Raw genomic sequence first — 24,429 nt, forward strand, 5'->3', positions numbered from 1 at the left:
GGACATAAGCTGCACCCGCCACCCAGGAGGAAGGTGGCAGCCTCAGGCTTCCTGCCAGCAGGCATGTCCTTAAAGAGCCGTTTTTTGGCGAGGAGCCCACCTGGTCAAGTGTTTCTGCCTCCTGCTGCACTGGGGGTGAGCCCAGCATCCCTGCAGGACCGTCCCTCACCTGCTTCCTGCTCTCAGCAGGTGACTGCCCTCCCCACTGCCCTCAGCTACTCCTGACTGCTCCAGCGCAGCCTTCTCTCCAGCCCTCCCCCAGGCTGCGCAGCTCTGTCTCCTCAGAGGTCTTTTCTGACCACTGGGTCTAACGTCGGTTCTCCTAGTTGCTTCCTTGTGTTTATTACAACCGAGACGTGGTCCTTGTAGGCACTGCCACTGGGCACCTGCCTGGGTCCTTCTGCCAGCTCAGCTGCTAGCTGTGTGGCCTTGGGCAAGTAACTGGAGCTCTCTGCCTCTTGTCAGAATTAAGTGGGCTAAAGCAGCGGTCCCAAACCTCTTTGGCACCAGGGACTGGTTTTGTGGAAATCCATTTTTCCAGGGACTTGGGGAGGGGAATATGGTTCGGGCAGTAACGCGCGCCATGGGGAGCAGCAGATGAAGCTTTGCTTTCTGCCTCTCATCTGCTGTGCAGCCCAGTTCTAACAGGCTGCGGACCAGTATTGGTCCACAGCCCGGGGTTTGAGGACCCCTGGGTTAAAGAATGCAGGTAAGTGTGGTAATTAGCTGTTGGTGTAGCGTTTTAAGCCTATGACAAGCTGGATGGCGTCTCTAACTATTCAGATGGGCCTGTGGCGTGCGTGTGTACACATACGTACATACATGTACACTTGAGGAGTGGCTGTTTTCTCTGAGTACCCCAGATGTGCCATGAAGCAGGTGTCATCCCCGCCTTACAGATGTAGAAACCAAGGCTCAGATGGGTAAAGGTCACCCACATCATTGCTCCTGGTGTGTTTCCTAGGCACCTATTATGTGCCAGCCACTATGCCATGGGCCAAGGATTCAGGTCTCTGCCATCCTGAGGACCCTGTGCAGAGATGACAACCCTGCCCCCACTTCACAGCTCTGTGCTGGGGCCCAGGAGCTCCACACACCTGGACAGTTCCTGACCCCCTTCCCACCCTGTTGCCCGCTCCAGCCTTCCTCAGTGGCCGTGAACGTGATCGCTTCCTGCCAAACCCTCTTCCTCCCCTGGACCATCCACCCTCACCCCACTGGGGTCTGTCCTCAACCCAGGTGGAGTGGTATCCTTAGTTGCAGGTGGAACTTAGGCGACTTAACATCTGCTCAAAACCCTCCGACGGTTCCCATCCCACTCCGAGTGAAAGGCAGCCCCCCAGCCTTGGCTAGTCGGGCCCATCTTCACTCAGATGCCCAGCGCCTTGCTGTCCACCCAGAGAGCGCGGTTCTGCCTGGGAGCATCCGCACTAGCTGTTCCTCTGTGTGGAAGGTGCTTCCCCACAGGGAGCCAGGGCCTCTTACTCTCACATGTTGCCGGGCAGTGAGGGGTCTCCTGACCACTTTTCTTCCCCTTTGGCCACCATCCGGGTTCTTAATTCCCTGACCAGGGATCGAACCCGTGCCCCCTGCAGTGGAAGCACCAAGTCTTAAACTTCGGACTGCCAGGGAAGTCCCTCTTTTGGCCACTCTTAAAGATCAAAACCCACCCCCACACCGGCTTCATTTTTCTCCACAGCACTGAAGTCCATCTAGCGGGAGTGTCCTGTGAGGCAGTACTTAGCCTGGCACCGCAGCATACCACATGCACACAGCGCTGAGCATCTGCTCACCCATGTGGCGGCCGGTCGTCAGATGGTGTCCCTCTCCTTGTCTGCCCTTAGGCCCTTAGCCCACGTGGAGTCCGGCTGGTCACCTGAACCCCCAAGATAACTACCTCCCTCTGTGGCCTCAGTTTCCTCCTCATAACACAGCCTCACTCAGTCTCTGGACCTCTAGCCCTGCGGGTGGCCAGGCCATCAAGGGTGGCTGGGCTGGGGATGCCACGCCAGGGGTCTGGATGGCACTTCGGTGAGGGGGAACTAGGAGAGGCTGGTGGGAGGGAGCAGGTCTCAGTCTTGAGGCTCTGCTGCTGGAGCCCCAGTGCTGCAGGCACTCCAGGCCTCAGCTGCCCATCTCCCTCCTGGGGAAGGAGAGAGCTTGGCGGCAGGTGTGGTTTGTATGGGGGGCCATCTATGCAAACTTTGTTTTCTCGCAAGTGATGTATGTTGGCGTGGAAATTGAAAAGGAAATAAAGAATACAAGATTTAAAAAATCATAAATACCCAGACACATCATAGTAAAAACGCTGAATCTGGAAAGCATGAGAAGAGCACCTCACGTGCAAGGGAACTGCAGTAAGACTAACTGCTGGCTTCTCGGCAGGAACAGTGGGGCCAGGAGGCAGTGAGATTACAGGCAAGTGCCCAGAGAGATGCCCGCACCCTTCCCGTCCCCCACCACCCACAGCATCCCCCTCCAGTTCCACATCTGCCAGTTCCTGCGCTTGCGTGAGTCACTAGTCTCTCTGCGCCTCAGTTTCCCTACAGATGAAACAGTAAGGTTGTTTCAAGCGTCTGATTCCTCAGGGCTCCGCAATGCAGAGATCTTGGTTTAGTTTGCTGCTGTTGTCTCCAGTACTAATCCGGGGAATGTCTGCAGAGAGTGTAGGGCGCACCCTTGGCAGCTACCCCGCACAAGGTCACTCAGAGCAGTGGGAACTCGGGGCTGAGACATGCTCTGTTCATGGGAAGGACTGGCCTTGATTATAGTTCCATCTTCACGGATACCTCAGATACATCAGGGCTCCATCACTCCTCAACCTCTGTGCCTGTGACACGTGCATATGAATAGACCTTACTTCCTAAGGTTCTTGTGGTTAAATGTGCAGAAAGCTTGTAACATGGCCGGCCAGGACAAGCCCACAAGTCTTCCTTGCATGAATGAACAGTTTATTATAAATTATCTTGAGCAGATGGACTCAAAACAGTCACAAATGTCTTCCCGTGTCTATAACTATTTGTACACAAAACAATGCTCGTGTTTTTCCGAGCACTTTGAGGACAAATCCACACACGCTAGTGCCCGTGGCTCCCAGTCTACATGAGTTCTGTGAATACACCGCTGTGTCCTCTGCTGCATTCCCTCCAGGCTGTTTCTTCCCAGTCCAGGAATTTTAAAAATCTCCTTGTTTCTCTTGTAGTCATTTGCTGTAATAAAATCTATTCTTTAAAGTCTTTAATTATGAAAATGACATGAGCACGTGGTTTGGAGACATGCAAGGAGCCCAGGACCCCAGCCCCGGATCCGACGATGCCGCCTGGCATGTGGGATCTTAGTTCCCTGCCCAGATATTAAACGCGTGCCCCCTGCGGTGGAAGTGCAGAGTCCTCACCACTGGACCGCCAGGGAAGTCCCTTGTGTTTCATCTTGAAAACTGTTCACAATCATCCACCTGTGGGCCTTGAGCACCCCAGGCCTGCTGAGTTCACCCTGACTGTATGTTACCCCCGTGGCCCTTGGCCAGGTTCTCACAGCAAAACCAGCACATTTGTTTCAGTACCTTCGCTTAGTGTAGCATTTATGGAGGAGATGCACCCAAGGGTGGGGGAGGGGGGACACTATTGTCTTCACGATTTCTGTGTAACCCCAAAACTGTTGTAAAAAAAGTCTTTTAAAGATAGATTAAGATAGTGTTCACCTCTCAGGTTGAGAAACACCCAAAAGTTGGGTAAAAATCAAAGTGCACTTAAGTCCATTGTGGGGGGGATGGGCACACTTACGTCACTGACAGCGTCAATTGGTACGAACCCACGGGGAACAGTTTGGCCATGTCTGTACAGAATTACAAATGAATGTGCCCTCTGGCACAGGGATGTCACTTGAAAAGGTTGACTCTGTTCCTTGTGTGCCATGGGATCCATGCACAAAGGTCATTCCTTCCAGCTCAGTGTGACATACATTAGGGCACAGCTGAGGGCAGGGAAGGGCTGTGAGTGTTGCAGGACAGATGGTCAAGATGTGCTAAGTCAAAAAACTCAGGTGCGACGTGCTGTGTTATACACATGAAACGCTGGACGTAAAAGAGTATATGTTTATGGTTTATGGGAATTCTCTGCCGGTCCAGCGGTTAGGACTCCACGCTTTCACTGCCGAGGGAGCGGGTTCAATCACTGGTCGTGGAACTAAGATCCCACAAGCAGCATGGTGTGGCCAAAAAATAAAAATAAAATAAAAAGAACATATGTTTAAATTTGCTTACGTTTGCATAGAATTTCCCCAGAAAAATACACAGGAACCTGCTGACACTGGTTGTCCCTGATTAAGGGAATTGGGTGTGGGGAGATGGGAATGAGAGGGAGCCGTTTCACTGAAGAAGCTCTTGTTACCTTTAAAATTAAAACAAGTCAAGTCTTTGCTTGCTTTTTTTTTTCTTAAGTCTGTTTTTTGCATGGGTAACATGCACATGGTATTCCAAGCTCTCCTTTCTTGGGACAGTATTTGCAGGTGCTAATGTAACCTTCTGGAGGCATTCGATGAATATGCAAGCAAATACACATCCTATTATTTATTTTTGGCTGCGTTGGGGCTTCGTTGCGGTGCACAGGCTTCTCATTGTGGTGGCTTCTCTTGTTGTGGAGCACAGGCTGTAGGCGTGAGGGCTTCCGTAGTTGTGGCATGTGGGCTCAGTAGTTGTGGCTTGCAGGCTCTAGAGCGCAGGCTCAGTAGTTGTGGTGCACGGGCTTAGTTGCTCCGCGGCATGTGGGACCTTCCCGGACCAGGGCTCGAACACGTGTCCTCTGCATTGGCAGGCAGATTCTTAACCACTGCGCCACCAGGGAAGTCCCACATCCTATTTAAAACAAAATTAAAACAAACAAAAAGGAACAGAAATGGTAGCGTATCTGGTACAGCATTTGCCTGTTGCTCTTTCTCACATATTTTGGAGATTGGTCCATATCTCAACGAGTTTCTTCATGTTGTTAAAATTCTGAAATGTAGCAGACACAGAGAAAAGCACACAGAACACATTTATACACTTCCCTCGTGGGCTCCCTACTGGCTAGAGGTAACCAGTATCCTGAGCTTTAGGGAAACAATCTGCTTGCCTTTACAGCTTTACCGCCAAGGTATGTGTGTTTAGCAGCACGGCTTGGTTTTGACGGCTTTGGAATTGTGTGCGAAGGCATTCAGACTGTGGGTCTCCTGTGACCTGCTTGTTAGGCTGCTGTCGTTTTCCACGCTGCTGGAAGTAGTGATGGTCCACTACTTTTGTGTTGTATAGTATTGCTCCTTGAATATACAAGCATGTTTATACTGCTTGCAATTAGGACAAATGTGGTTTTGCAGCCTATGGTACATGTGCAAGAAGGCTGAGTAATGAGATACTACTGCGTCCCCACGTGACTCTTACCATTTCACGCTCCTGCCAGGGTCGCCCTGTGGACCAGGAGAGTATCCGTGGCTCTGCACGTGGCGTTGTCAGATCTTATCATTGTGGCAAGTTTCACGGGAGCATAGTGGTCTCAACTTGGGTTTACACTGCACTTTCCCCATCACTAGTGATGACGGGAATCTTTGCATGTGCTTGGTAGTCGTTGGGATTTCCCCTTTTGTGAAGCATTCGTGCAAATGCTTTTGCCATCTTTTGTGTTGTTTCTTACTGATTTGTAGGAGCTCTTTATACATGTTTGGATTTGTCCATTTCGATTGCATACAACCTCACTGACTTGTCCCACTGACTTGTCTTTCATTCTCCTTTAGATAAACAGAAGTCCTTGATTTAAAAAGTTAAATCAACTTCTCTTAGATATACTTTACACAAAGTAAAATACACCTATTTTAAGTATATACTTTATTATGCACCCATGTGACCCCCCACCATAACTGGGATCTGGAATGTACTCATCAGACCCAAAGTCTTCCCACACCCCTGTACACTTTATCCTACTTATCTCAGACAGCCAGTGATCTGCTTTTGGCCCTTAGTGACTAACTTTGCCTGTTCTAGAATTTCATAGAAATGGAATCAAGTATTTTGTACTCTTCCGTATATGGCTTCACTCAGCATGTTATTTTGTGTATCAGTGTTTAGCTAAGTAGTATTCCACTGTGTGAATTCACAATTCCTTTACTCATTCATCCATTGGTGAACATGTGGGTTATATTTCCAGGCTTTGCTGATTACAAAGGAAGCAACTGTGAAAACTGGCATACCAGGCTTTCCTTTCTTTGTATTTTATGATCATTTTCGACACTGTGTCCTAAGGCCCGGCACAGAGCCTGACAGAGGGCGACAAAATCTTTGGCCTCCCCATCTGTGCCTTTGCTGGTTTCTGCCAAGGCTGACCACTCCCTACTCTCCCACCAGCCGAGAACCCCGACACTTGTCCGGGTCTGCGGCCCTTACCTGACCCTCCATAACAGTCCAAGAGGTACAACGACCAGCAGGTCTGCCCTCCTGCAGATGAAGGAACAGGGCAGGGAGAAGGGCCATGCCGCAGGGGTGCATGCAGGAAGCTGACGTGCGCCGCCGGGTCTCCCGCCCCCACCCCTGGAGTGAGGGCAGAACCTGTGACCACGCTGGGACATGTTCCTGCAGTCAAGTTATCACCCGGGGCTCATCAGCTTCATCTAATCAACTGGGTCCCACAAAAGGGGGCTGTGGGGTGAGAACCCTGGCAGCTTCTAGGAGCTGGGGATAGCCCCAGGCCCTACGACCCCAAGAAACTGAATCCCGCCAGCTTTGAGTTTGAAGAGGACCCGAGAAAGGAACGTGCCCAGTGGATCCTCAACTTCACTTCTGAAACCCAAGCAGCGACCAGCCCATCACACCAACTTCCAACCAACACAAATTGTAAGACAGGTGTCTCCTTAGGCCTGGGATTTTTGATATATGATACAGAAATCCACAGGAACATGTTCTGTTGGCTAGAGCGGGATCAAGTGCCCCAGCGCATGGCAGACAGACGGGGCTTCCACACCCACTGCCCGGCCACTATGCCCATTTCAGGAGAACAAGGGCAGGAGAGATCAGCAGCAGGCCCGTGCCTGGCACTGCACCCCTCAGACAGAGGGCGCCTCTGACTCCAACAGGAGGCCCGCTGAGCTGAGAGACCTGTGCTCAGCCCACGTGAAGACTCGGGCTGGGGTGCCCACTGCTCAAAGCCAGGGTGGTGGAGGCAACAACAGCTGCTTTTCCAACTTTATTTAGAAAAACAAATCCAGGTCCGAGTGCCCCCGTGCCCTCCCCCACCCCGGCCATAACTTAAATAACTTAGAGACAGAGTTGGGGGCAGGTGGGTGGCGGGTGGGAGAGGGAGGGAGGAGAGCCCACTACAGCCGCCGCAGCGCCCGCTTCTTGTCCGTCTTTTTCTTGGCTGCCAGCTTCTTATCACGCTCACCCGCGTGCTTCTTGGCCATGGGCCCCTCGACCCCTCCTGGGCCCCCAGGGGCCATGGGGTCAGCGGTGGAGGCCACAGCCCCGCTGGCCAGGGACCGGCTGGCCTCGGCCCTGCCGCTGCTGGGCCCACCTGCGCCCCCGTGGATCTCTGTGAGCAGGCGTGCGCGGGCGGCGTACTCCTCGTAGTTCTCCAAGAGCAGGCGGCCCGCCTCCTCGTTGAGGGCAGACTCGGGGTTAGGGTGGATCAGCAGGCACTTGATGGTCTGTGGGGAGAGCGCCAGGGTCAGGGGGGGCCGGCCCCCCAAGCGTCACACGTCCGGCCTTGTGGCCTCCACTCCCAACACCGCTCCCCCAGATGGCACACGCGTGCAGGCACCATGATCAGTGACTCGCCCCAGGTCATTCAGGAAGTGAGGGGGGACTTCCCTGGTGGCACAGTCATTAAGAATCCACCTGCCAATGCAGGGGACATGGGTTCGAGCCCTGGTCCAGGAAGATCCCATATGCCGCGGAGCAACTAAGCCCGTGCGCCACAACTACTGAGCCTGTGCTGTAGAGCCCGTGCTCTGCAACAAGAGAAGCCACTGCAATGAGAAGCCTGCGCACCACAACGAAGAGTAGCACCTGCTGGCTGCAACTAGACAAAAGCCCGTGCACAGCAACGAAGACGCAATGCAGCCCAAAAAAAAAAAAAAAGGAAGCGAGGGGGACAACTTAGGAACTAGCAACTAGACAACCAGCTCTACATTACACTACAGGAAGATGCTTAAAGCTACAGCTATCGCTGGCTTTAACAGGAATCTCAAGGGCAGAGGCACAAATCCTGGCTGGGCAAGCTGTTAATACCCAAGAGAAAGGCACCAGGGCATAAACAGAGACTGATGCCCGAGGACAGTCGAGAGTGGTCCAGGAAGGAAGTGAGCCTTCAATATTCCTTAATCTGCCCATTTTAACTGCAGAGTAAATCGAGGCCGAAAGGTGTGACCAGCCAGCCCCCAATGGACCGTTCTAAGAGGAGTCTACCCAGACAGCTGTGGCCCCTAAGCCGTGTTTGTTTTACCTCCACTTTGATTCTAAAAGGGAACGCAGAGCACCCCAGGAACCTAGAACTTGTCTGGCCTTGAGCAGGTGAAATGCTCTCACGTGTAAATGGGGGCAGTAACAAGTACTCCCCAAAGCACCTGGCCCAACACACATCACTGATAATCATGAGGGACCAGCATCACACCCTAATTCTGACAACTGCACCCCACAACCAGAGGCCTGACTGCCCGCCTTTCCCACAGCTGCCCTCCCATGGCTGAGCCTGGCCTGGGCCCCGCACTGCAGGCCCTAGGGATTGTTGGGGACACTTGGGAGTTATTCTGTGAGCTCATCTCTGGTGTTGCTGGCAGCCACCACTGACACTCCAGGGAGAGGAGGGAAAGGTTTGGGGTCTGTTTACCTTGGTGCTCAATCCTCCCCGGGGCCCTGCAGGAAACCCCAATTCCCCATCCTCCCTACCAACTGCCCCAGGGGCTCATTAGAAATTCAGTGTTTGTTTTTTTAAATTTCACCTTGTGAGAGGGGTGGAGAGGCATCAGGTGACCTACATGCTTTAAGTGGCCTACGGGGACCCTGGAGCACCAGAGTAGTCTGGCTGTCTCCACCTCAGCTTGGCTGAGGTGGGCCTGGATGGTTCTCCGCGGGGTGGTCCCTGCTGCACCATGTGCAGCAGCTTCCCTGTCTCCACCCAGCAGGTGCTGGTAGCACCCCCAGCTGTGACAATTAAAAATGTCCCCAATGGAACAAAGCCACCTCTGGTTGAGGAACGATGGAATGACAATGGTGATGGTTGTACAAGCTGAGACTATTGAAACACCAATGAACTGTACGCTGTAGGATACTGGAAAGTCTATCTTCACCCTAACCAGACGCTTGACTTGTACATGTCAGAACACCGTCCTGCTACACAAACCATCACTTGTTCCACAGCAAAGGTAGCTGGGCACTGCCAACCCTTCCAGAAAAGCTGGAAATCTGGATTCTTATGTAGAAGCCCCAACCAGTTCAGTGTTGACTTTAGAAGAGAAACAAGGCTCCGTGGCTTGGACATCACTGGGATGCGTCCAGGAGGGAGGCCCAGGCCCAGGCAGAACTCACCAGCAGCACGTGCCGGATGCCCAGCTCAGCTGTCCAGTCCCTCTTGAGCACGTTGACGCAGATCTCACCATTGGCGCCCACATTTGGGTGGAAGATCTTGGTCAGGAAGTAGCCCTTGGGCGGGGAGGCAGGAAAGTCCTTCCCCAGCAGGAGTTTCATGCGGAAGAGGCCTCCGGCGTATGGTGTCCCCTCTGGAATGCAGGGAGGGGGACAGTGTCAGGAGACGCAGGCCTTCCAGGCACCCCCAAAACCAGTCTCCTCGGTCTGGCTGCAAGGCAAGTGCCCCACCGCCTCCTCCACCAGACGGGGGGTTCTCGAGAGGAAGACAGGCCCAGGTTCCCAGGGGGCCACAGGCACCACCCCCAGCTCAGAGTAAACCCCCTGACTGGTGGTCCCCACCCACGGATCCCTCTTCACTCCCAAGTGAAGGCACAGCACACCCTTCCCAAGAGGCACAGACACACGTGCCCACTCAGCTCCTTAGAAAAACATCTATTTGGAAGCCTCTCAGGCAAATGTCAGGACAGTTCTGTCCACTCCGTGGTCTTCCCTGCCGCAGCAAACACTGGGAGCTGTTCCAGACCCATGGCTGTTCCTCATGCCCCAGCCCCCACGTCCCACCCATCATAGCCTGGGCAGCTGACCTCCAGGTCCACTCCTGAATCTGAGCCCACCTCCAAGTCCATCAGAACCACTTCTCTCACCTGATGGATGCCCATGGTCAGCGGCTTCCTGACTGGCCTCCAGATTCTATCCCCACCCTCACTGAAGTCAAAGTGAAGTCTGAAGTGACCCACTGGCTCAGCTTTAAACCTTACAAAGGCTTCCTTTCCAAACTCCTTTAAAAGAGGCCTACAAGCTCTAAAAGATCTGTTCCCTATAAGCTTCACAAGTCTTTTTTTCTTCTGTTCCTCAGGAAGTCTTCCCTGACCCCCTCCCCACAAGTTCAACTCCAGACTAGGTCCTTCATCACACTCTTCACTTATAAAAATTAAACTAATAACTTAAATGTAGTGCACGTGAAACAACCTGCTAAGCCACTCTGCAAGATCAAACGGTCCCCTGTAGTTATTTGGTTATTACTGTTATCTCCCTGAAAGCCTGCATTTGGCTTGTTCTCTGCTTGGTCCCCAGAGAACCTAACACTGGCGGCATGAAGGAGTTTGAGATGATCCAGCCTCCCCTCCAGGCCTTTGCTGACACTTCTCCCCACCTGGCATCCTCTTCCCAATCCCACTTAATTCCTACCCATACTTCAGGATGGAAGAAACACCCAAACCCAGGTAAGGCCCCATTATATGCTCTCCTGGCCCCCAGAATTTTTCTCACAACACTTACGGGGAAAGTATATACAATTACTTGTCATTTCTAATGTCCTGCCCTGCATACTGTGAGCACCATGTGTAACAGGTGTGCCTGTCATGTCTACCCTTGCGTCCTCAGGGTCTGGCAGTCCACCTTACAGTGGGAGCCTCCTATCCTTGCTCTAAGATTGACGGAGATCTAGGAAGTGCACCCCTCCCTCTCATTCCCACACTCACCAGGGCCCTCGATGGTGACCTGCAGGTCAGTGAGGTCCTCCTCATTGGGAAAGACCTTGATACCATCAGGTGGGTCAGCTGTCAGTGTCGTCACCTCCTTGTACACCAGGCGGATGATATGGGGGGGCAGGTTCTCCACGTTGGAGTTCTAGGTATGGAGACAAGGGGGTGAGCCACGGGCAGAGCCAGGGCCTGGTGCCTCCTGCAGGATCTAGGATGCAGTGGCACCCTAGTCTTACTCCTGCAGTCCCAGGCTGTCAATCACCCCGAGCTCCCAGAACCCCCAACCCAGGATGCTTCAGGCGACCGCCCCAAGCTGATCTCCCACTAGAAATAGGGCGGATTGCAGAGGGCTTGCGGATGACTCCACCTTCCCCAGAAGACCCCAAAGCCCGCTCGTAGCTCCGCAAGGTCCCCGAATGATTCCGGGCAGGCCCGAGGCCTATGCCGGTCCCCCTTCCCCACCTAATCTTGGTTAAGACCACCCTGGAAACCCCAACTCGAGCCTGGAGACGGCGGCGGAGCGTCGTTGTTCCCGAAACACCCACGGGCGGGCCAAAAAGCCCGGAGCTCGGCTGGGCCCTCCCCTCCCGCCCCGCCCCGCCTACAGGAAGGCCCCTGGGCCCATCTCAGGCCCGGGATACCCAGGTGGGCCCTCCAATCCCCCAAGCCGCCCGCGAGAGGCTCCTGAGATCCCGCCTCCTCCTCTAGGGGGGGCCCATCCACCCCTCCCGGGCCTGGACGCCTAGCTCACCATGACTGCTGCCGGCCGGGGGCGGGTCCCCCCGGCCCCCTTCCTGCGCTCTCCGGCCGCCGGCCGGGGCGGGGGGCCCAACTGCTGCCGCTGCGGCCCTAGCGAGGCCCCGGCGGCCCCGCTCTGCTCCCCGCTGCCTCCGACGCCCGCCGCGAACCGCACCACACCTCCACCTGCCCCCAGTGCCCGGCCGCACTAAGCCTGTCGCGCGCGCACCGCCGCCCTTTTATATCCGCCCACAGGCCGCGCCCCCTCGCGGGCCCCTCTCTCCGTGCCTCGACCCGTGACGTCAGCGCGCACGGCCCTCGGCGTTCGACGAGCTCGCTCACTTCCAGCAAGCTGCAGGCCCAAGTTGGGGAGGGGGCGCTCGGCGGGCCGGCCAATGGGGGTACGCGGTGGTCGGGGAGGGATCCGGGAGGATGGAGTGGCGGAGAAGGGGAAGTAGAGTGAGAGAGGACGTGAAGGGCGACGCGACCGCTGATTGGCCCGTTTGAATGAGACGCTTGCGCACGCGCGCGCCCCGACGCCCAGGAGATCACTCACGCGACTAACGGTCGGCCGTGGAGCCTGGGCAGGGCGAAGGGAGGTGGGACTCTGGCGGTTTAAAAGGACGATAGAAGGCGCGCCGGCCAATAGGGACGCGCAGTCGTGGAGTGGCGTCACGAGACGCGCGCGGGCCAATCCTTGACGGAGAAGGCAGTACGGGGGTTGGGGGGGCGAGGGAAATGGAGAGCGACCAATGGGAGCCTTGCCTAGCGCGGACCCAGGCGCTCGCAGCCAGTGAAGTTCGTTGATTTTTGTGTATGCAAATGAGTGTGCGCGGAAGCCCGCGCCCCTTCCTCAGCCGGGAGTGGGGGTGGGCGCTGGGAATCGTTGTACGTTTTTCTCAGAGGCGCCATTTTGTGCTGAGAATGACCTGTGACCTGCGTGGTGTGTCAACCCGGCGCTGAAGGCTTAGACGCCTGGCCGTCCAGTGTGTGACTTCTGGCCCCAGCCAGGCCTCAGTCTCCTCCTGTGAGGACTGTGCCCGAGAAAGAAGGAAGAGCCCCCCGGCCTTGTTGAGGGCCTGGCCCTGCCTGTGACTGACAGCGGCCTCCCGCCAGCCAGGCCTCGCCGGGACTCCCTTTCCCTGTCTGGGGAACCGGCGCAGAGCGCCCCGGGCGGCCCAGTGTCGGCGCCCTGAGAGCGGGAGGCCCGGGAGCTGACCCGCCTCCTCGGCTCCTGTGCGGTGCGGCCGCGGCGCCCCCGTCAGGCCCTCTCTGCCCTGGTCCCGAAAAGACTCCTCAGGGGGCCCCAGCCTCTGGAACAGGGGCCAGGAACGTGCAGAGACGCCCACCGCCGTAGCCATGACTAGTTTGTGGCAGGTTGGCCGCACGCGGGCATCCCACGCGCCTCGCCTTGGGTCTTATCCCACCGGGTGCAGAGGAGTCCGGCCCAGTTAACAGCCAAGAACCCTGAAGGAAGAGAGGGGTCAAGTGACTTGCCCAGGCCCCCCCCCCCCACTTGGGACATGGCGGAGGTGGTGGTCAGACTGAGCTGTATCTCAGAAGTCCACTCAACAGACGTAACTGATGATGGTCACGAGAGTGGTGGTGATCGGTCCGGTGCTCGCTGGGCAGGGCAGGGCACTGTTCTAGTTTCTTTGCATGCTTCATCTCATTGAATCCTTGCCACAGCCCTGTTGGGTGGATGTTATGATTCCCCTCTGGACACCCTCAGTTGTTCAGTACGCTTTTGTTTTTGAGCACCTATCATGTGGTAGGCAGGATACTCTGGGGATATGGCTGAGCATAAAAGGGACAAAATCCCTGCGCACTCAGGGAGCTGACGTCTTCGTGGGGAAGCCAGACAGTAAACAAGTCTATCCTATCATGTCAGCGAGTGATAAAGACGTAGAGGAACAATCAGGGCCAAGGGCCTACAAAGGGAGGGGTGGGGGCTGCTCTTTGACTTGAGGAAGGATCAATTGGGCTTCATACGGGAAAGTCTAGGGGAAAAGCATTCCAGAAAAGGGAACAGCCCGTGCAAAGGCGAGGCGAGGGGATCGCGCTTGGTGTGTTTGGGGCGGCACCAGGAAACCAGTGAGGGTAGGTCGGAGGGAGGTGCTTAAGTCCGAGAGGTAAGGGGGGGGTAGCGGTTATGTCTCTCGCCTCTGCCGGGTGGGCGGTGTGTTGTCTTCAAGCCCTAGGGAGCCATTGGAGGCTTTGACAGGGCCATGGGCAGTAATAGAGAGGGAGGCGAGCAGGATGGTGGCAGTGGGGATGGGAGACGTGATGGGGATCGGTGACGTCGACAGGACCTGAGGGAGAAGGAAGGAATCGCCTGCATCTTAAAATTGGGGTCAGCAAACCTCAGTAAAGGTTTTTGATTTTGCGGGCCATCAGTCTCTGTCCCAGCGTACCCAGTTATGCTGCTATAGCCCCAGAGTAGCCAAGCCCATGTGCAGATGTAGGGGCTGGCTGTGTTCCCATCAGCCTTTGTTTACGGAAACAGGCAGTGGCAGGGGTTGGACCTCAGGGAGGCTGCTTTTTACTGACCCCTGAAATCCCAACAGGCCCCACCCCTGCTAAGAACTTTTCAAGAGCCCTCAACACACTGCGTTTCGAGTAAATCCCAAACTCCCATGAGATCCGTAAGTACACTCTCTCTGAGGCCCCCTTGGCCTCTTTCTGTCTGTCTCCCTGCTATAAGCCAATCTCTGCCTGACCTGAAGAAGTTTACACGGGAGTCCCCTGTGCCAGGAGAGCTTTCCTCCTCCTCTGTCCTCCTCATGGCCTAGGCTCACCTTAAAATGTCACCTCTCATGGGACTTCCCTGGCAGTCCAGTGGTTAGGACTCCTCGCTCTCACTGCCAAGGAACTGAGGTCAGTCCCTGGTTGGGGAACTAAGATCCCACAACCTGTGCAGCACGGCTGGAAAAAAAAAAAGTCACCTCTCAGAGCAGCTTCCTCACCTCCACTCCCATGCTCTGTTTACTTCACCCTCTTTGATCTTCCTGGTCCATAAGAATTTATTATTTGTTTGCTTACGTGTTTGTCTCTGTCCCCCGATGAGTGCAGCCCCAGGAGCACAGGGACCCTGTTCTTAGACTCTAGCAGAGTGCCTGACAGATCAAGGTGTTTGTTCAGCAAGTATTTATTGAGCACCTACTGTGTGCCAGGCACTGTTCTGGGTGATTGGGGTACGTAGGCAAACAAAGATCTTTGCCCTTGTGGGGCTTACTGTGGTGAGAGAAGACAGACACAGAAGTGAAATGTAATAAATAAATAAAATACATGGTATGTTAGAAGGGAGCAAGTGCTGTGGAAAAAGAGAAAAGTAGAGCAAGGGAGGGGCTCAGAGTGTGCCAGGTTGTGAATTTTAAGCCAGGTGGCCAGGGAGGCCTTACCAAGCAGGTATCATGTGAACACAAGTTTGCAGGAAGGGAGGAAGTGAGCTATGTGCTTATCAGGGAAGAGCATTCCAGCCAGTGGGAACAGCTGGAACAAAGGCCTAGCACGTGCAAGGAACTGCAAGGAGGCTGGTTTGGTTGGAACAGAGTGGGCAAGGGGGAGGGTGTGGGGAGCTGAGGTTAGAGAGATGTATGTGTGGATGGAGTTGGGGAGCCGGTATCATTCAGGGCCTTGAAGGCCGTGGCTAGGACTGTGGTCTTGTCTCTGGGGGAATAGGGAGCCATGGCAGGGTTTTGAGCAGCGGAATGCTGGGGTCTCACTCTGACTGCTGGATGGAGAAGAGAATGAAGGGGCATGAGGGCGGAAGCAGGGAGGCCGGGGAGGAGGCTGTTGCAATAACCCTGAGAAGAGATGGTGCTGGTCATCAAAGAAGATATATAAATGGCCAATAAGCACATGACAAGATGCTCAGCATCGTCAGCCACCAGGGAAGCGCACAGCAAACCACAGTGAGCTACCACATTACACCACCAGGGTGGCTATAATCAAAAAGTGAGGCAATAAGTGTTGGGGAGGATGTGGAAAATAGGAACCCTCACACAGCTGGTGGGAATGAAAAATGGTGCAGGTGATTTGGAAAACAGTGTGGCAGTTCCTCAGATGATTAAATCTAGAGTCACCGTGTGACCCAGCAATTCCACTGCTAGGTGTATACCAGAGAAATGGAAACATGTCCACGTGAAAAGTCACACGCAGATACTCATGGCAGCGTTCTTTATAATAGCCCAGAGTGGGAACAACCCACATGTTCAGCAACTGGTGAATGGATAGACTAACTGGTATTTACTTACAGTGAAATCTTATACAACCATAGAAAGGAGTGAAGTACTGTTATCTGCTACAAAATGGATGAACCTCCAAAGCGCTATGCTAAGGGAAAGAAGCCAGTCACAAAGGACTACATGTTGTATGATTCCATTTATATGAAATGTCAAGAACAGTCAAACGCATGCAGACAGAAAGTGGATTAGTGATTGCCTAGGACTGGGGGATGGAGAGTTGATAGCTAATGGGTAGATTTTCTTCTTGGGGCGCTGAAAATATTCTAAAATTGTGATGGTATAGATGCACAGCTCTATGAATATACCAGAACACTTTAAATTGGTGAGTTTTATGTATGGCATGTGAGTTATATGTCAGAATAAAGATGTTATTTTTCTAAAAAGAATTTTTAAAAAATACTGAGATGGGAGGAACTGAAAGAAGGCCAGAGGGGTGGAGAAAGAGGGAGAGAGAGGTCCGAAGGAAGAATGTTCTGAGCCAGTAGAGGTAGGTATGGAGGGGCTACGCTTGGTAGAGCCCTAGGGAGCCAATGAGGAATTCTCACCAGGACGTGTGAGTGGATTTGGTACTGATGTTGAGATTCTGGCTCAGGGCTGCTGGGTAGAGACTAGACTGGAGGACCCAGAGTGGAAGCAGGAACTCCAGCAGGGAGCTGGTCATGGGTTGGGCTAGTGTGGTGGCTATGGCCGAGAAGTGGGCGGATCTGAGAATGACTCAGGAGATGGCCTAGTGATGGGCCTTTTGTGTTAGTTTGGGAGACTGGAATCTGCAGGGGATGGGCTAGGGGAGGGCTGTCCTTACTTTCCTAAATATTGGAGACCTGGAAACTTACTTTTGCTCAGTGAAACCCAAATTGTCCCTTCGGCTTGAATTCTAGCTTCAGAAATTAATCTTCATTTCTTCTGTTCATCTGTATTAAATCACTAAAGAAATACATGCTTGGAGGGAAATTCACACAGTTACTGCAGTGCAAGAAGTAAAAGTAGGAGGTGCAGCTCTAGCTCTCCTTCCACTCCCACATTCGCAATCCCACCCCCTCAGGTACCCGCTGTTAATATCTGGGTGTCTTCTTCCCCACACTACTTGGACGTTTACATTCCCGCACATCCTCCCTCGGCAGCATGCACAGCGGTCCTTGATAAGAACACGGGAGTTTCTAGCATTCTCCAACTAACGGGTGTTTATGCCAGTCCAGTCTGTGGCTAGAAGCTGCAGTGAGCATCCTTAAACGTTTATCTTTGGGCAAAGGTGTGAGCTTTCCTGAAGGAGAAATTCCTAGAAGTGGAATCTCAGGATCAAAAGAGCATGAGTGTTTGCAATTCTGCCAAGTAGCCCTTGGCAGGATTCTACTTATTTAGATCCTCACCATTAGGCTCTGATCCATTCATTCAATAATTCATTTAGAACCAACTATTTGCCAGGCTGCGTTTCTGTGTGCTTGGGATACATCAGTGACGAAGACAGGAAGCAAGACACCACCTTCCTGGGGCTTCCATTCTGGTGGGGAGACAGATAAACAGTAAGCACTAAACCCAGGGTGGCCAACTGTACGGGGTTGCCCAAGATGCTGGACTTTCAGTGAGTGCCAGCACTGGGAAAGTCCTGGGCTAGTGGGTAAGAAAAGCTGGTAGTATAAAAAGATATTACTATAAAAATTAGAGCAGTTAAGGTAAGGAGGTTTGGGAACACTGGGGGGAGGGGGGAGAATTTTAGATGCGGGGAGTCAGGGTAGATCTTCATCGAGAAGGAAACAAATATTTAAAGGAAGCGAGGGAGCAAGGTTTGTGCTTATCCAGAGGAGAAAGACTGTTCCAGGCAGAGGAAACAGCCGATGTCAATGTTTTGATGCAGAAATGAGCCCGAGTATTAGCAGTCTTCAAAATATGTGCCAGTCATGGTCAAAGGTGCCTCATCTTTCATCGGCATTTCCTTTCTTCCCAGTGAGGCTGAGCATCTTTTCATGAGTAAATGCCTCCATCTTTATTTCTGAGTTCACAGTCTGTGGTTGCTGATGTGTTCTCTGCCCCTTAGTGCCCTTAACATTTTTAAGCAAGTTGACTGTAAGGCTGTGGTAGGTAATTAGCAAGAACCACTTTCCTTTGTGCCCCTGAACAGAGGTTAGAGCTCTACCCCAGTGGGAGGGGCCCGCATTAATTGCTAAATATGCCTGCAATGGATCAGGTGCTCCCTCTAGTGACAGACAGCAGCAATGAAACGCGTTGCTCTTATCCCGCTCCAAAAACCCTAGACCGCAGAGCACAGCCTTTCATGTTGGACAAAAACAAACTTTAGGGGTTTTCCTGGTGGCGCAGTGGTTGGGAGTCCGCCTGCCGATACAGGGGACACGGGTTCGTGCCCCGGTCCGGAAGGGTCCCACATGCCGCGGAGCGGCTGGGCCCGTGAGCCACGGCCGCTGAGCCTGCGCGTCCGGAGCGTGTGCTCCGCAACGGGAGAGGCCACGACAGTGAGAGGCCCGTGTACCGCAAACAAAACACAAAACAAAACAAAAAAAAAACAATAGTAACTAGGGGCTTCCTATAACGGCCGTAAAACAGACACCTCTGATGCACATCAAGATTAAACAGAATAATGCCTGATGCCGGCAAGGGTGGGAGCAAATGGACGTTCTCACATACGTGGACTTGGCAAGGCTCTCGGAACTGCATCTTGGCGTTGCGTAGCAAAAGTCTTAAAAATGCACCTCCCTCTGACCCAGAAGTTCACCCTCCTGGGAGGTCTTCCCAGGGAAAAGTAAGTGAATGCTCCCCATGGTGTGCAAAAAGATATTCCTCAAAGTATTGTTCATAGTATTGAGAAATGGGAAAACCCTAAATGTCTGGTGGTAGGGACTGGAACAAAAATTATGCTGCTGCCTGGACTCCAGAAACGTGTGTCATGAAAGAGACTGAAGAACTGTTCAAGTCCAAGGAGCCTCGAGAGACACAATAACCAGATTCGACACCTAATCCCGGGGTACCAGGGACTGAAAAGAGAATTGCTCCAAAGGACAATACTGGGACAGTTGGTGAAACTGGAACATGGACTTCATCAGTGTTAAGTCCTTGATTTTGATAACTATACTGTGGCTGTGTAAGAGAATGTCCTTGTCCTTCAGAAATGTCCCTTAGGGGGCAGCTTACTCTCAAGTGTCTCTGAAAAAAAATATTTATATGGGAGGAAAACCATAAAGCAGTGTGGTGAAATGTTAGCAATTAGTGAATTGACAAAAGCTGTACATGAGTTCTTGGACTTATTCTTGTAACTTCTGCACGTTTGAAACTGTTTCAAAATATAAAGTTGAAAAGAAATGAAAAGAAAAAAGAAAGGCACATGCACACAACATCTGGTATAGATTTCAGAAGTTTGCAAGCCCGCCCCCTCAAATGCCGTTAAGAATAGCTGCTCAGAGGCTGTATTTATCAACACAGTGGAGTTGCAAATTGAGCAAATGTTAGGTTACAAAGGCGAAAATGCTTATGCCAGATCTTATCCTTGACTTGCTCAACTAAAGCACGGTACATGTGGATCAGATTGCTTTCTTCTTGGCTGAACAGAAATGAAGTAGTTGACAGGCACGTAGAGGCCATGTTGAATGAAAAATACATACGTTTAAGCCTTGGCATTACAACTCAGAGTGGAAGCTAATCACTTGCATGGGAGAGGAATGAGACTCTAGTCTCCTGTGTTAAGCTCGCCCCTGGGCATCTGCTCAGTTAGGGGAATGGCAGTCAAAGCCGGCACCATTGACGTTTACATTTAGACTTTATTTTTTTAAAAGTAGGTAACGCACCTACAAAAAATTCAGAAGTGCAAAAGTGTACAGCAAAAAAGCCATCCAGAGTAGGCTGCACTGTCCTGCAGTAACAAGCAGCCCCAAAGCCCCAGTTGTTAAAGCAACAAGGGTTTGTATCTGGCACATCTAACATCTGGGAGGCAGGGAAGTATGGTCCTAGTCTGTGCCCAGGAGGAGACTCTCTGAGTGCTCAATGATTCCATACTTCGACACACTGCATCACCACCCTCCCTCCCCACCCACCCCCAATTTTCTATAGACAAATCGCCAGCACAAAGAGGCGATTTCTAAGAATGGGCGAACAACCCTTACACGCACCACGTGGGGCATTTCACCAGGGATCCAATACCAGTACTTGAAGGCACCACCCCCTCCCACCCCACTAACCTACGGTCAAACAGATGGACCTCAGCAGGTGAAATCTAGCCGGTGGTGAACACTTAACTGCACCGAAGGGGGGCAGGCTTTCTCAACCACAGATCACACTCCTTCCAGCAAGCACTATCCTGCGAGGATGGTTAGGTTTCATGTGCCCAGCTGTTGGTTCAAACACAGCCCAGGTGTTGCTGTGATGGTATTTTGTAGACAAGATGAACACCTACAGTCAGTTGACTTTGAGTAAAGGAGATTATCCTAGATCATATGGTGGGCCACATTCAATCATTCGAAGGCCTTAGAGCGGAAACAGATTTCCTGGAAAAGAACGAATCCTGCCTCAAGACTGCAGCCTCGAAAGCCTGCCCAAGTTTTCGGCTGCCTTACAGACTTTGGATTTGCCAACCCCCATAGTCACATGAGCCAGTTCCTTAACAGGAATACACACACACACACACACACACACACACACACACACACACACACATTGGTTCTGTTTCTCTGGAGAACCCTGACTGATATGGAATAAAGTCTAATATCTGAGAAGCAAACACTTAAATACACTAGAGAGGAAGGGGTTTTCTTAATGATAAAATCAATGCTGAAATGCCCTGCACACACAACCCAGAGGTACGAGCAAACTAATGCTCTGATGTAATATGAGTCTGATATTAGTAAACAAACACTTAGATGCTCCTAGAGGTGAGCTGTCCTAAAGTTCATAAAACCAAGCCTTAGAGGCACTTCTTGAGACAGAAGGAGGGGGCAATTCTAGTCATCACTATGGAAATATTTTAATGCACTGGGTGGGAGGAGAGAGGTGTGGAAAATGATTCCCAGTTATCATAAAAACTGACATTTAGACTATTCTGTCACACCCCGTTATGGGTTGAATTTTGCTCCCAGCCCACAAAGATGGTGAAGTCCTAAACTCAAGGACTTGTGAATGTGACCTTGTTTGGAAACAGGGTCTTTGCAGATGAAATCATTGGGGTGGGCCCTAATCCATGATGACTGGTGTTCTTATAAAATGAGACATTTTGCCAAGGAGACACGCATACAGAGGGAAGATGATGTGTCGAGGAATGCCAGCATTGCCAGCAAGCCACCAGAAGCTAAGAGGGAGGCACAGACAGATTCTCCCACACAGCCTCAGAAGGACTCAGCCCTGCCGACACCTCCGTCTCAGACTCTCAGCCTCCAGCACTGGGAGAGAATACATTTCTGTTTAAGCTGCCAGTTGTATGGTACTTTGTTACTGCAGCCCCAGGAAACTAATGCAGATGCACCCCCCCCACACACACTTCAGTGATGTTCAGGCAAAGAATTCAAATATAAGGAGGCGCAAACAAATAGAATCTGCAAACAAATGCTTACCTGCTTAGAGGGAAGAAGCTTTCTTAGGAAGAAACTAAGGATTTGAAGGCACCTTACAGTGCATCTCCCCGTGCCTGACTCCTCTCTTGGTGACAGCTGGAGCAGCCCTGACCACCTACCTGTAAAGACACTTAGATGCCCGCCTTCCTTGGCCACAAAGGGGACTCCCCAGTGACCTGCAAATGCAGAGATGGAAACCCATCCTTTCCTGACAGTATACTTGAGACCGGGGATCAGGAAAACATCTGTTTATTCAAAAAAATACCAAGTTGCAGCTCGGCTGGCAGTCCTCACCAAGGAACTGGGGCAAGAGTCAGGTGTTGGGGGGAGGAATAGGGTGGGTAGGGATAAGGAAGCAGGCAGAGCTTTGGAAGTTCTTTTGGTCTAGAATTGATCTTCTTTCTGTACCGCCCTCCACTGCCCCCTCACTGGAATGGGAGTGTGTGTGTGTGTGTGTACGCACAAGCCTGTGTATGCATTTATGAGGTGGTGGGGGCTGGTGAGGGAAGACTCAGGTGGCGAGGTCCCATCTCTGGAAGCATCAAGGGGATCTGGCAGGACATGCCCACTTCCTCACCCACCTCGAGACCTCTCCCTACTATGGCTTATTTGAGATAAGAGGTCAAGGCCCCAGGGTCAGGCAGCCTGTGTCAAGTGAGTGCGGGGAGGGGGCAAGATACCTGGAATCCAGGCCGGGAAAGAGCAAGTTGAGGGGGGCATACAAAAGCTGAAAGGCCCCGAATCCCCCAATTCTGGGGGCTGGAGAAAGCTGAGGGCTCCTTGAGGGTGGTGAGCAGAGGGGAGGGGTCTGGGAGGGACAGGCGACCAAGCTGGCTCCTTTTGGGGGAAGTCACAGTCTGCCATAGGGACACTGGGCGTGGTGAGGCCCTCAAGGGGATTGAAGGAACCCAAAGGAGCAGCTGTAAGCGTGGAGTTGAAAAACTGGCAAACTGGCACTGGGGCCCTGGTAGATTGGGGGTAACCCCTCAGTTTCCTCAGTGTGGTGGGAGCTGAGGGTCAGTTATCTGCCCCAGGCTCCTGATGAGAAGGGATGAGCTGAGGTGCCAGGATTTGTGGGGAGAGAGGAAGGGGAGGGGGACGGCCCAGGGGAGGGAGAAGAGGCCCCCTCACCTCGCCCTGGGGGCTGGGAGAGGGGGCATGTAGCCCTTTAAGAGTGGGGGAATGGCCGCCCCAGAACATGGCTATATACAGAGAGAATTGGGGGCAAATTGTGCGTAGGGTGTTGGGGAATCCCCGAAACCCCAGAGGCTCCCCAGTGTGTGAGGGGGAGATGAAGGAGAGAATGCTGCTTCTCTGCCATCTTGGGATGATGCAGAGCACCACCTCCCACCCCTACAGGTGGCACTGGCAGTGGCCGTGGCTCTCCAGATGTGCCTGCCCCATGACCAGGGCAGCAGAGAAAAACCATTGAAGGCCTCAGGGAGGTCGGCAGGTGTTGACCCAGCCCAGGGGGGTCTCTAGGGAGAGTTTGGCCCAAGCCAATGGAGTGCAGCTCTGGGTGGGGATCCAGGTAACAGGGATTGGTCAAGGGACAGTGATATCACCTGAGGACTGGAAAGCCCCCCCTCTGGTGATGATAAGAGGTCTCTTTGTTGACCCTGTCACCGATCAGATGGCTGGGTGAAGGGCAGTTATCAGGAGGGACCTGGATACCCTCATCAGGGGGAGATGGAGGACTGACCAAGGCCAAGTCTGTGGTGTGTTTGATGCAGGCAGGCGTCAGCCTAAGTCAGGAGCATGGCAGTGACATCATCAGGAAGGGCCAGAGTATGATGATGTCATCAGAGGGGGCCCCATCCCACTCCATTTTTGAGGGAATGGGAAAATGATGTGTATTGTGCTGGTTCCTCTTAAGGGAACCCAGAAGACAATTGAAATACAGCTGTCGTAATACTTGGCTCCCAAGATGATGGATCCTGGAAGGTGATGATACATGGTTGAAGTGGATCCTGCTAAATGACATCATTGGGTGTCCTGGATCCTGCGAGATGATGATGCCATGGCTATGGTGGATTCCAGTAGATGGTGATACCATGGTTGAAGTGGATCCTGGGAGGTGATGACACTAATTGGGTGTCATGTGTTCTGGGACACCATTGACTCATGGATGCTGGGAGGTGGTGACATCACTGCTGAGTTGAATCCTGGGAGGTGATGACACCAGGTCTGTGCTGGATCCTGGGGCATGCAGACATCATGGTTGAAGTGGATCCTGGGAGGTGATGACACCACAATCATGGGGGACTATGGGAGATTGTGGCATCATCAGTCTTAGTGGATCCTGGTGGAAGATGTTACCATCAGCTCTAGTGGATTCTGGAAGGTAATGACACCGTTGGTCATGGCGGGTTCTGGGAGATGATGACATCAGCTGTGGAGAATCATGGGAGATGATGACATCATGGTTGTGGAGGCTCATGGGAGATGATGACACCATTGGCTATAGGGAACCTTGGGAGAAGGTGACACTATAGTTATGGTAAATCCTGGAAGAGAATGATATCCTAGTTATGGTGGATCCTGGGAGATGAATACACCATAGGTCAAAGGGAATCCTGGGAAATGATGTCATCATCAGGCGTGGTTAACACTGGACCCCAGGTGCAACTTACCACCAGGAGTGGTGGAAGTCTTGTGGTGCTGACGGTGTCATCAGCTAGATAAATGGCAGGCATACTCCCACCTCTCCCCACCCCCCAACAGGAGGCCAGGACTTTGTTTACAGAGGTGGTGATGTCTGTAGTTACGGCAGAGAGAAGTAGCGCCACCTGTGAGTCCCAAGACTCCAG

The 24,429-nt window shown here is 52.7% G+C and overlaps 2 protein-coding genes across 2 annotated transcripts in view; one reads left to right on the forward strand and one right to left on the reverse strand.

Moving 5' to 3' along the window:
* Nucleotides 1–7,189: 7,189 nt before the first annotated feature.
* On the reverse strand, nucleotides 7,190–12,074 carry UBE2S (ubiquitin conjugating enzyme E2 S). The gene is made up of 4 exons (XM_029245354.1): nucleotides 11,840–12,074; nucleotides 11,086–11,233; nucleotides 9,545–9,735; nucleotides 7,190–7,665 (listed from the first exon to the last, which is right to left on the reverse strand). The coding sequence occupies exons 1-4, from the start codon at nucleotides 11,840–11,842 to the stop codon at nucleotides 7,336–7,338; spliced, it is 672 nt and encodes a 223-aa protein (XP_029101187.1). The 5' UTR covers nucleotides 11,843–12,074; the 3' UTR covers nucleotides 7,190–7,335.
* The window catches only part of ZNF628 (zinc finger protein 628), a 61,511-nt gene continuing 47,725 nt past the window's right edge, over nucleotides 10,644–24,429 (forward strand). Inside the window, exon 1 of the mRNA XM_029244303.1 lies at nucleotides 10,644–10,827. Within this exon, the coding sequence (XP_029100136.1) occupies nucleotides 10,698–10,827 (130 nt within the window). The 5' untranslated portion in view covers nucleotides 10,644–10,697. The remainder of the gene's footprint in view (nucleotides 10,828–24,429) is intronic.

This window comes from Monodon monoceros, unplaced genomic scaffold (assembly GCF_005190385.1).
Source record: "Monodon monoceros isolate NGI ecotype Baffin Bay Population unplaced genomic scaffold, NGI_Narwhal_1 Super_Scaffold_10, whole genome shotgun sequence".
Classification (NCBI taxonomy): domain Eukaryota; kingdom Metazoa; phylum Chordata; class Mammalia; order Artiodactyla; family Monodontidae; genus Monodon; species Monodon monoceros.